The sequence below is a fragment of the Miniopterus schreibersii genome (assembly GCF_964146895.1).
Source record: "Miniopterus schreibersii genome assembly, chromosome: 4".
Lineage (NCBI taxonomy): Eukaryota > Metazoa > Chordata > Mammalia > Chiroptera > Miniopteridae > Miniopterus > Miniopterus schreibersii.
The window spans coordinates 39,076,980-39,090,491 of NC_138105.1; the positions used below are offsets into that span (position 1 = coordinate 39,076,980).

General features: G+C 33.2%; 1 protein-coding gene across 2 annotated transcripts in view; it reads right to left on the bottom strand.

The window, feature by feature from the left end:
- CLGN (calmegin) overlaps positions 1-13,512 on the bottom strand; it is a 28,196-nt gene that overhangs the window by 9,967 nt on the left and 4,717 nt on the right. For both annotated transcript variants that reach the window (XM_081136983.1, XM_081136984.1), the window contains exons 2-7: positions 10,584-10,736; positions 8,279-8,352; positions 7,573-7,631; positions 5,539-5,680; positions 3,607-3,688; positions 1,762-1,954 (exon numbers count right to left, since the gene is read on the bottom strand). In XM_081136983.1, coding sequence (XP_080993109.1) covers positions 1,762-1,954; positions 3,607-3,688; positions 5,539-5,680; positions 7,573-7,631; positions 8,279-8,352; positions 10,584-10,727 — 694 coding nt within the window. In that variant the 5' untranslated portion in view covers positions 10,728-10,736. The remainder of the gene's footprint in view (positions 1-1,761; positions 1,955-3,606; positions 3,689-5,538; positions 5,681-7,572; positions 7,632-8,278; positions 8,353-10,583; positions 10,737-13,512) is intronic.

The window sequence follows — 13,512 nt, forward strand, 5'->3', positions numbered from 1 at the left end:
CTATTCAAAAAAATGTATTTCCCAAGAAAAATCTTGTAAAGAATGTTTTCTGAATAAATTTCACAACTGAAATTGATTTTTTAAAATTACAGTTAAAACAAAAAAGCACACAGCAAATAGGCATTATGTGAAAAACCATCTTTGTCCAAAATCTTTGGACAAAAACAATTTCCACTTAGAAAGCTGTATTAAATATTTTAAATGAATCTACAATAAAAGGCATTGGATTATAAAGCTAAATATTTAAGGTATTCTGTAAGGTTCTTAGAACAACTACAGAACAGCATTATAAAAATGTAACAGTATTTCAGAGGGTTTTTTCCTAAAGAAAAAAGTCACTCAATCTTAGCACAATAATGTTTTTATGTATAGAATAAAAATGTTTAAGAGTCAGACTTGAATTTCACTTCCTATCAGTTATTGCTATTGCTTCCCAGAGCAAGTTCCTCAAGCTAAATTAAGGCAAAATAGAGAGAAACTGCTCCCCTCACATGATGGTTCTAAACAAAGTGTGCAGCATAGAGCCTGGTACACATGAGATGATTAATGACAATTTCAGTTTGGTTTTTTTTTTTTTAGTCTTTTTCTATGTGTTTGAATACTTTGCCTAGTGGCCACCATGATGTGCCTCCAATTTGATTCTTGTTTTCTTTCCCCATTTTAATATTATAAGCATTGTTTTCTTCTTGCTAAACATTTCACAGTTATTGTGTTGTATTATATAGAAAATCCTACTCTAACACTTGGGTTGCTTTAATTTATAGTATATTTTCACACATGTCATTTGGATAAATTATTGAAAGTGGAATTGTGATTTCAAAGGACGTTAATCTCTCATGGCCTTTAATATATACTATCAAATTGCTTCTGACCAGGTTTGTACAGTAAAGTCTGATTAAATTCATTTGATCTTAGTTATAATTTTGCATGATTTCTACAATTTATGTTCCCCAAGATGTCCAATACTATTTTCCAATTTCATATACGGCCTTTGATGTCAATGCTGCCATTAAAAATGAAACTGGTCATTGCCTTGGTAGACCAAATGAATATGTCTGCAACAGCAGTCTTTGGGAGGAAAGCTGGAATCCTTTAGTCTTAGATGGAGTTGTCCTGTTGGGTTCTGACATGCTGTGATTTTACGTAATCCTGGGCAGACCACGGCTCTGTACCCATATGTTCTTGGGAAGAGGAGGAACAATCCCTTGTAACGTTCCACCCCCTCAACATCTATGCAAACTCCTATTTACATAAAGTAAAGTATGTTAATACATGGTTGCTCAATGCTTTCCCTTTCAGCCACTGCGAGGTAGGACTTACCAATAATCACAACAGCCTGTAAAACAGAGTCTAAGCTTTTCAGCTTGGCCTTACAGACTTCTTCCTCTTTGATCTGATTTCCAGTTTTCTATTCTTACAGCACCACTAATGTCATAGTGCCTAAAATATCCTTTTCGCCTCCTATCTTCCATATCCTATTGATACTTCAAGACTAGTTTGAATACAATCTCCTTCACTAGGTATCCTCAGTCACCAAACTGAAAAGTGATATTGCCTTTGAACTTGTGGCTACCTCATCTGTGCCCCTCAAATGGTACTTTACTTTCTACTTACACTAGAATTATGTCTGTTTTATTTCCCTAAAAAGATAAAAACTCTTTAAGGGTAGGATAGGATCCATGTTTGTTTTCCCAAAGCACTTGCCATGAAAATGTCAGTAGTCAGCAAATATTTTTGAATGAATGAGTTAAAAAGATATACCAAGGGTATAAAGATGAGTCTTCCTGTCTGTAAAGAACTTTTTAAGGTCTACTTCTGGAGGTTTGGCATGCTTCTCTTCAAAAACTCCAGTTTTTGGATGTTTATGTCTGAAGATAAAATGAAGTTTATAATCTTCTCCACATTTATCTGGTCCAAACATAATGGTATAGGATGTTTTATCATGAAAGTTTTCCTTCAAAGAGAGATGAGTGATGGGATTAGTTCAGAATTAGAATATTTAATGAATTTCTCTATTCTATCCAATTGGGTAGAGCTTACAAAAATGTATTAAATGCTAATTCACCAAAGAATTATTTTACACAAGTGACAATAAGGGATGTGGAAAAATGACAAATTTTATTTCAAAACAGATTTTTTTTTTTAAAGCATACACTACACTACTTCCTTCATAAAGATGTAGGAGGGAAGCTAAAACCACCCTAGCAACATCATAATAAGCTTTAATTACTTTATATAAATCTGTATTACTAATATTTTATTAATAAAACTAAGCATAGAGAAAATCATACTTATGACCTTAAGACTACAATGATTATCCATTACTACGAATACACTAGGAAATGACCCTCTAGCACAGAGTGAAGAGAAATTCAGACACAAAAACAGACACAGAGACTGTTTTTACTACTGTTCTACTGCTAGTAATTTCTCACTTGACATGGCCTACTGGTTATGAGCATGGGATCTAGAGTCAGATGCTGGGCTTCAAATCTTACCACTGCCCCTTAATTTAACTGCATGTGGCCCTGGGCAAATTTCTTAACCTCTCTGTAATTTTGTTTCATCACCTCTGAAGAATGGAGATAATAACAGTACCTATCTTATAAGGTCTCTCTAAGGATTAACTAAGTTAATCATATAAAGTGCTTAAAAAAATACGTGGGCCAGTCTGGTGTGGCTGTGCAGTTGAATTTGGACTCATGAACCAGGAAGTCACCGGTTCGATTCCCAGTCAGGGCATATGTCTGGGTTTCAGGCTCAATCCCCAGTAGGGGGCATGCAGGAGGCAGCCGATCAATGTTTATCTCTCATCCATGTTTCTCTCTATCCCTCTCCCTTCCTCTCTCTCTCTAAAATCAATAAAAACATAAAAAAAAATACTTGGCATTAGCGTTTCTTATTGTCATTATACATTCAGGTGACTGTCACCTGGTAATACCTAAAACAACAGCTTGCACATTTACTACATATAGTCTCCCCTGTACTTGATCCTAATAATGGTACATGAACCTGCATTTAATCCACAATTCCCATGCAGAGCCATGTATTCTGACAAGTATCTCACCATCTCATACATCATACTTCTGTTGTATGCAAAAACCCTGACACACCCTCCTGAAGGAGAATGCTGTAAGAAATGTCTCCAAATGGGCCTCATATAAGCTGCTTCATTGTGAAAACAGTTTGTTATTTTTTGTGGGCTGCCAAGTCCTGAACTAGCCACCTTTTTTATTTAGTTCTTTGATCATTTCTTTTCACTGCTTTGCTCTGTTTTATTTCTCTGAACAAATTTATGATTATCATTTTGTAAAGAAAATAACCCTAAGCTGATCTTTTAATGACATTTATAAGCACTATGATATTTCTTATTTATAGACATGGCAAGTGTTTTTATGTTGCTAAAGATTACAGAAATGGACGCCATCAAGTAATATGGCTACGCATGGAACTTGAAGACACACTGCAAAAGCCACATAAACTCATGTTGGGTAAAGATTTTCAGGGTTCTTTTCAATTTCAGTTGAAGATAGATATTTCAGTTTTATCAATTACTCCTTAAAATACCTATTAACTTTAATACTTATTAACATTAAAATATCATACCAGATTCAAATCATCAGTGTCTGTTAGAAGTTTAATGTATGCACCTCCACAATCAATACCATCTTGAAAATTTACTTCATATCTAAATAAAGGGAAAAATCACACTGCTGATAAGTAAAACTTTCTAATTGTTCTTCAAAATCTAATATATCACTCTCCGTTCATTCAAACATAAACGTTTTAATTGCCAGAAAGCCCATAATAAGCATATCCACAACCTAGGCAGAATAAACAGAAATGCTTCTTTTCTATGTGTATCCTTAAAATATTAAAAGAGAATGATTATCAATTATTAAAAAACCAACTAATTTTTGAAATAATTTTTTCAAAACTGCTGACTTAAGAATAAAATACTTTAACTAAAACTATAATAGAAAACTTCAAATTCAGATAAGGTATACACTATACATATTTCTTAATAGACTGAAAAACAAAGACTACGAGGACCACAGCTACAGCAACAGGTATCTAAGAAACTGCTAATGATCTTAGATATCCAGTTCACTACTAATTTTTCTTTTAGTTCAATTATACCTAACCATGTAAATAATTGTACATTTAATTAAATAGCTCCAGCAAAGAAACTTCATAATCTTAATAACCTGGAATATTTCAGACTTTAACAGCTAGGAGATATGAGAAATATAGTATAACAGCTAAAGAAGCAAACTGACACGAGAGTCTTCATGGATTTACAACACCGAGTATTTCTCAGAAAAAAAATCAAGGCAATAGTCTTGTTTAGGCAATGAGACAGACATATTAAACAGTATTTAGAAGAGAATTTTGATAAAGTGATGAATTATAAATGACATAAATCAATGAGGAAATGGCTATAAGTGAAAAACACTGAAAACCCAAGAGATTATGATTTGATTTAATAAATATAAAAAAAGGTGAAAACTAGAAAAGTAACAAGAACTAGTGGTAATTTTAATGGACTATTTAAAATCTTTCTGAAGAAACTTTAGTGACAATAAAGTAAAAAAAAACCCAGCATACAAAACTTTGACAGTGTGAACCCAGTTAGTGTATATATTCTATATTGAAAAGAACAGGAAATACAGTACCATTTTAAGTGACTGAGTTGTCAGATTGTGGTGATTTCCCTTTCTATTTTCTACTCTGCTTTATTACTCAAGAGGTCTACAATACGGTGACAAGCATATACTTTGAATCAAAAAGACCAGAGACTTATTCTTGATTCTGCCTCTTACTCCAGTGACACCGAGGGTAGAGGCAGGTTATTTAAGCTCTATGTCTCTATTTTGCTCATCTCTCATATGGATACACTGCCCACACATACCACAAGGACCATCATGATGATTAACAGCAGCATGCACAGTGATGGGCAAATAAGTGCTCAAAATGTTAGCTTCCCTTATGATCAGAAGAAAGGTTTGGTTTTGTTCTTCATTTCAAAAATCAAGGACCGTTTCTTTTCCTCAGAGCCTCAGCAATATTTTTATTTTAAGCAGTAGCTGGCAAAGAAATTTATGTCTTTGAGGACTATAAAGTAAAATAAATGGTGCGCAATGTGAATTAAATATACACATTCACTATTTTAGGTAAAATAATATAAAAAGAGATATAGTTTTATTATAGGTGGTTTAAGGAACAAAGAGTTCCATAAAAAGCTAAGAACAAGGAAGAACAGTTTGTAAATTGTATCTATAAATGTAAATATAGCTTAGTTACCCTATTATGTCTAGACTCAATCACCATGTCTATTTTTAAATTAACCTGCTTTTCACTTAAAACCCTCGGGTGTTTGTGTGTGTATACATGCATTGTGTGTTTAAGTAAGTAAAAATGAAAAAGGAAATCTGGAGTTTTATCCCATTTTATAACCATTATAGCTATATTCAGAAGCCAAAGTATATAAAACTAATATAAATTTCAGAAGATATGTAAAACCATAACAAAACTTACTGAATTATCAAAGGTTTAGTAGCAAAAATGAAGGGTTTTGCTAATGTAGCAGATATTGCATGATGCTTTGCTCTGGATTTCAACACCAGTCCTCTGTCACCAGGTACTCGGTTTTCTTTCAGTTCTTCTATTTCCCATCTTCCTAAAATATAAAGCAGAGCCAATTAAACTACAACCAAAACACTGACTTAAAATTATTTATCAGCAGTAGTGACCAATAGAATTTTTCCATGAAGGCTGATTTGGGAAAAATAAAGCAAATTTTAAAATCAGGAAATAATATCTGCAACTGTATGTGTGCATACTCCTTTTCCTCGTACCAGAGAATGGTTTCATTTTCTTAGCTGAAATTGTGGAAACCAATAAATAACAAACACTACAGTATCTGATTAAAGCCCTTCTAAAGCTGGCTTAGTTTTTGGACTTCTCTTTTTAATCAATGAAATTACAAAATATGCTTTGTCTCAAACATTGTATTTTTAAAATGGGATATGTTAAAATTACATATGGCACAGAGAACATCTTTAACACAAAATGTGCAGTTTCCTCAGTCTTATTTTGAAATACATGGTATTCAATAGTTATTTTTCTTACTTTGCAGAAGTTATTGTGGGGATTTAAATTTTATTTTGTAAATTGTATGCTCAATGAACACAAATTGTAGTTGCCCTTCCCAGATTAAGCCAATCAACTCTCAGAACTTTTTTGGCCAAGAGAGTAGCAAGCACTGGATAAGCACTAAGCTGAACTACTGCAAAGCTGCCTTAGGCCCTCTCTGAGCCGGAATTTCCCGTGTTTAAGGTCAGGAAGCTCCTGAAATTAGATCATGGGCTTCATACAATACTTGCAGCCCTATCGTTGTACATTAGAATTTTCTCCTTTTCTCTTTTTAGGAAGGAAAATAACCAACTTATATTAATTTGTTCTAGTTTTGAAAATTGTAGGACTGCCTATTCCAAAAACACGCAATTTAATAAAAATTGGCTACTTTCCAGTATTGTGCCAACTTGAGACATTAACAGGCATTTTAGACTCACAAATACTTTCTATATTACATTTTTCTTTCTTAAAAAACCCACAGTGCAAGAATCTGAACCAATTATATCAATCAGAGAAAGGTGTTTTGGTCTATCATTGTGCAGACTTTATTGGGCTTTTAAAAATGCTTTTGAAAGTTTTCAAGTTTCTTTTCCCTTTCTCCCTCTAATTTGGTTATATTATGGTTTTCTAAAAAAGATGATAAATTATCACTATTAACTTGTGGTTTGACCAAAACAAAAAGGTCTTGTTTTAAGAAGTAACACTTTTATCTTTAGAATTTTAAGGATATTTATAATAAAAGATTTTTAAAACTATGTTGCCTCTTTTGCAATTATGCACAGGCACTTATTAGCTATGAAAAAGATACCATCTAGCACTTTAATTTTAGAAAACTTGTCACAAAATAATTACTCCTCAATGACAAGAGGTTTTTCCCAAGTTCAAATAAACAATAACTTTCTATTAATCAATCATTTACCCAAATGTAGACAATATCAGATAATATAAAATCTGATGTAAATAAAATTTCAAAAAAGAATTTATATGGTTTTATAAGACATCCTGAAAGTCGGTCACTTAAAGGATTGGTATTTATTAAACACCTATTGTACTTTTATTAACAACTTAATCTGAAAATTTTAAATAAATCTACTTCCAGGGCAAACCCTGTATCCCAGCACCAAATGTTTTAGGCAGATTTGCTTACTCCTGAAAATAGGAAAATGAATCTTACTCAAGTGGCACTTGACAGAAGCTATCATTAACTACTGTGAACACTAAATAGTCCTGCAAGGAAATCTGATATTGGTAGCTTAAGTGTGGATTACCCAGGACTCCCAAAAAGGAGTCCCTGGAAAGGAGACAAGATAAAAGACTTAATGTCCTATTGTAAAGACTGAGGCTCCATATACATATTTCATAGAAATATAATTTCAAAAGCTAGTAAACTTTGGGTCATACTAGTTATATTGAATATTTAAATAAATATTTTACCATTATACATGGAAGTCTCTGTGCCTGTATCATCTTTCTTTGCTTTTGATAAGACCCACCTATAAATAAAGGTAAAAGCAAATGTATAGCATTAAAAATCTAACCAGCAATTTATAGATACAATGCACATTAAAAACACAAAAGAATACCCAACAGTTGCTTCTCACTCCAAAATAAACACTTAGAGGCTATATAAAGACGCCTATACATCATACTGCAAGACTAGAGATACATCAAATTTGCAATTTGCAATTTATTAGCTGTATGGTCAGGGGTAAGATACACTAAGTCTCAGTTTCCTCACCTATAAAACAAGATATAGTACTTACCTACCTACTTAGGACAGTGTCTGGCATATAATAATCAAGAGGTAATAACTCTTATTGTTTTACCATTATTTAGGATGGAAGAGTAAATTGAATTCGTCATGTGAAATTAGATTATTAATATATGTCCTAAAGGATGAAGAAATGTTATACATTTTTACTTTACATTCATAATTTGTTTATATAAATGAATAGCTATTCAAATTAAACATTTCTACCAATAACAAAAATGTGTTAAGGTATTGGTTTACATTGTCAAATAAAGCACTTTAGCATTTTTTAATAGTTCCATAGTAGGGGCAATTTTCACAGGCCAATAACCAATAATTTCAAAAAAACTAAGCAAGTCAAGGAAAACATTCTCTTGAATGAATACTCACCTAGCCAACCTTCCACTATCAAACGTTTCTGTAAAATATACTTCTCCTACAGGTTGAGGTGTCTTATATTTAATCTAGAAAATAATTTTTCAAAATCTAAAGTTATTCATCTTCACAAATATTTTTATTAAATAATCTCACTAGTTAAGAACCTATTATGTAATGGATGTATAGATAATACAGATATAAGGTAACATGGTCTCTGACCTCAAAACTTTGTATCCTGGTGGTGATAAGATACAAGAGAATATAAGAGATACAATGATGGGAAAAATACTGTATGTGCAAACAGAGTATACACCGATTCCTCTAACACAGAGGAATAGGAAAAAGGAATAGAGAAGGCCTCAAGACACAGTTGATATGGCCTTAAAAGAGTTCTAACAGGTTACAATATTTGGGGATATAAATCATTAAAAGCAAAATAAATAGCATGATAAAAAACTGTAAGATGAAGAACTTAGTAAGCATGTAGGCTAGTTTAAAATTAACTCTTCAATTTCACTGATCTGTGACTGGAGAATGATGATAGTATGTTGAGAAATTAGGAACCTAGAGAAGAAAAGTATTCAGTAGAGAAAGCACTGCAAAGCAAATTGTATGCACAGTCACTGTGATGATGATCATGATGAATGAGGTGCTGGTGGTAGTGGTAGAGATTCGGTGGCTCTTTCATCCTCACACTACTTCTATGAGAAGAGTACTGTTGTTGTACCCATTTCATGTATGATGAAACAATAGAAGAGAGGCCAAGTAACTTGCCCACTGTCTCACAGTTAGGTAATTATAGGATATGAGTCCAGGCTGCCTGGCTCCAAAGCTTGAACACTTAACCACTATACTATATAGAATGTACCAACAAAAGCACGTAAAAGATTAAAGATAATTTGACAAATTATCAAGAGACGATTTGAATTGATGGTGAATGATTAAATTTTGCCAAGCATAATAGATATGGGTCCTTTCCAAATCCGCCTTGGTGAGTTTATTTGTATGCCTAACTGTGAGATTTCTTCTCTTCGCCTTCAGAGAAAGGATGCGGAAGTACTTTTTCTATTTTCACTGGCTCTACCCTGGCCTGATAGTATAACATTTCCTGTCTATTAAAGGGAAGGAAATCAGTAATTAAGATTCTACATAATTATTGAAAGGGTCAAGATTCTGCTATCAAAATAGTCAATCGACTATGAAGTTTACTGCTCTCTCTGTTTTCTACACAACGGAACATGGGCAATGGTGTCACAGAAGCCTCCCTCTTCTCTGTCAGACCGCCCTTTACATCACCAGCAGTGTATTTTGCCCTTTATTTATACTTTACCATATCTTGATTACTCGTGCCATACAATTACAATTAGAAGGGTCAAAAATCAAAATTGTTCTTTCCAAGGTCTTATCACCTTTTCATATTACCACCAACTGGAGTGAAGAGGGGCAGGTATCTGCCAACTCATTTGAAGTGTCCTCCTCCAAAGGCCCTGTAGCAGCTGGATCTCACTCAGTCATTAACACTCTGATTACTTACTTCCTGTGGTTCATAGAACTTGTTTTTAAAAGAATATGTTTGTGGGGCTTAAAATTTAACAGGAGAGTGAATATTTACCTTAAACAGCTGAATGACACTTGCATTTGCAAATAAAAACCTCTGAAAGTCTGTAACTGTATATTACTCTTGCCCTTTAAACAGTAACTGACACAATACAATAGATGCTCTCTCACCATCAAAATATTTCTGAGACAATTTCTGGCTGTCCTAATATTATATATGAATATCCCTCAATGTGAACATTCTTATGGATTGTCAAGATATACAAAAGACTCTCTGCAACATTTTTCAGACTCCTGTTAATCACCACCTCCCAGCACATCTTACCAATGCTGAGACAGAAACACAGCTGAGCTTGCTAACCGGTGACCTTGTCATCACTTCCCTTTCTAATTCACCCTCCTATTTAGTATTTTCTTTCCTCAAAGAAACAAAGAAAAACTACTTACTTTACTTCTAGGAGGGCTTCTCTCTTTTATCTAGAAGAGCTGGCAGTGTCAGAAATAAGACTGAAAACCTTTCTCTTAGCTGGAAGTACTTCGACCTCTTTAGCCAGTGACGAACTCCTCCTATTCTAACAGTCAAAACCTTCCCCATGTTTATTTGGTAATAAGTGCCATGCACAAATTTCTGTAGTTCACAGCACTCGAAAACACAAAGCAACAAATAGTTTCAGTTTGACTGAAATAAATCTTAAGAGATCAGTCACTCCTATGTATCATATGAAGGAATAATTTACAACGGATTGCTCAATAATCTTACCTCTGAGGAGAGTTCATCTTCATTCACATCAGTCTCTTCTGAATTTTCATCAAAGTCTGTCATCTCAACGCCATCATCCATAAATTCTGCATTAACTGAGATGCACAGAAGACCCAAACATAGCCAAAAGCCTTGGAAATGCATACTGATTATCTGCAAAATTAAAAGTTATTAGTGAAAATAAAACAAAGTTGTGAAAAACGTTTAAGTATACTTACAAAGAAATCATTTCCCCTTAATACCTCCTTTATTCCAGCATGGCTTTTCAGACAAATCATTAAGAAAATTGCTTAAATTATGCTTTGACCCTGTGGAAAATACAAACTTGCAATCTCATAGGACACAGATTCTAGAACTACAGGCCTGCCTCTAAAAACAAAGAGTCAATGGCACAAACCTCAAGATACAGATAACAGTGATTACCAAACTCACTGTTAAAGAGGATGATTCCTAAATGTTTGCTGAAGTTGCTTTACTTATTACAATATTGTGTAAGTGTATAAAAACATACAATTGGAAATTTTATCATTATAAAGCCAAAATACATTGATAAACACCAAAAATTAAAGAAGAATTTTATCACAATTTAATGTGTTTTGCTTAAATCAAATCACAGCTTAAAAACCAAATAAATATGGGACTTTTATTGCAATCAGTTTGACTGAGATGGATAAAGTTCTTTTGCATTTATCATTCCTATAGTACTGTGAGGACTCAATTATCAAACCATTTCTTTATTCAAATACTGCAAGACTTTTGTTCCTTAGAGCATTAATTGAGATGAGAAGAGGCCAAATATAATTTGGTTGTCTCTTGGCAAAAATACATGATTTACATACTATGTCCTCCTCTATTCCCATCAGCATGCTAACAGTTCAAGTTTTGTTTCTCAGATTTGTAAATACCAAGTAACAGTGGACACTGAAACAGGATGGCAGTCTTCAGTTACAAGGTGGTCGGTCAGTCATCCAGATGACACAGAATATAGTTATATTATCTTTTTTTCAAAGTTACCATCAACGTGAATTTTTTTAAAGTAAATTCTTAGAGAGAACTCTTAGATCCTCCAGAACATATCTGTAGGCCTCCATGGGTCTGCTTATGAAACACTGAATTGATGAGATAGCATTCTACTCCCACCAGAATGGCTATAATCAGAGACAATACCAAGTGTTGGGAGGATGTGGAGTAATTGGAACATTCATACATTGCTGGCACAAATGTGAAACAATGCAACGGTTTTGGAAAATAGTGTGGCAGTTCTTCAAAATGTTAAAAATATAATTACTATATGACCAGCAATTCCACTACTAGGTATCTACCCAAAAGAAATGAAAACAGATTTCCACACAAAAACTTCAATATAAATGTTTTAAGAAATATTTTTTTCAATAGCCAAAAAGTGGAAACAACCCAAATGTCCACCAACTGATAAATGGATAAACAAAATGTGGAATATCCATACAATTGAATATTATTTAGCAATAAAACAGAATGGAGTACTGATATACTACAAGATAGATGAATCTCAAAAATATTCTGTTGAGTAAAAGAAGCCAGTAATAAAAGACCACATATTATATGATCCCATTTAAAAGACAAAGGTAAATCCACAGAAATGGAAAATAGATTAGTGATTACCTAGGGAATAGAGTGGAAAGAAAAGGTTAATGGATACAAGGATTTTGGGGAGAGGGGAGGTAAAAATGTTCTAAAATTGAAATATGGTAAGGGTTGCATAACTGTAAGTATATTAAAACCCACTGACTTTCACACATTAAACAGGTGAACTTGAAGGTGCAAATAATGTATCAATAAAACTGTTCCTAAAAAAGAATCATCAGACTGTAAAAAGCTTTTCCCCATATAGTTAACACGACTGATTAGAACCATTTCTAATGAGGTCAAACTTTAATGGATGTGTGGGCTAAGTTTGCCTTGGTTTCTTCTAAAGGTCATCGGCTACAACTCTAAAGTGAAAATGCATTCTTTTTAAATCAACACCAATCTACCATAATATGAACATTCCCTATTAAAAGTATGTTAATACCACCAACTTTATGGACAAAGACAACCACAAAAAGTGATGCATGCTGTCATTTGTTAGAGGAGTTTGAGCTCTCTGAATCAGGAAAGAGGTGTAACTGGGATAGGAGGAAATGAAGGAGAGCAATTTGACTCAATAACAAGAGGTAGGTTTATGTCTTAAAATTTTCACTTATTGGCAAGAAAGTGAGTATATTTGCAAATTGGTTATTAATTATTAATAACTCTGAAAGCTTCATTGTTCTAAAATTTTAAGAGCCTTCTATGATTTATACAATGTAAAAGGTGTTTTGCTTGACTCACTATTAATAGCATTTAAGTAAAACAGAAATGCATAAATTAATAATAGCAGTAACAATGAACATTAATATCACTTTAGACCCATATCTTCTCCTTCAAAATGAACACATACTTTAGGTTCTTAATAATTAATTTGTTGGGGAAAAAATGTCCTAAGTGCTTTGTTTGAGCTCTGGTGTACTGGCCTACCAGGGAAGAATTAATGGGAAGCCAAGCAGGCAGTGCTCTCTCTGGAACCCTACTCTAGATAGCTTAATCTAGATTAATAAATAGTATTATTCATTAATAATAAATAGGAAATAAATAGAATGGGCATTATCACGCCCAATCTACAAACTGGAATCAGAAAGATTTAAAAAACTGGTCAAAGTCACATGATTAGAAATGTGAAACTAGATTAGCATCCAGAAACATTACATCAATATGTTATGCTACCTCTTACTTTAATTTTACACACTGCATTATTATATGTTTACTGATAAAGCAATAGAAAGAAATCACAAAAATGTTAACAGCATGAATTTTCAAACCTCTTAGAAATTTCCAAAATTTAGATTACTAGTATCAAGCAATGAAGATATTT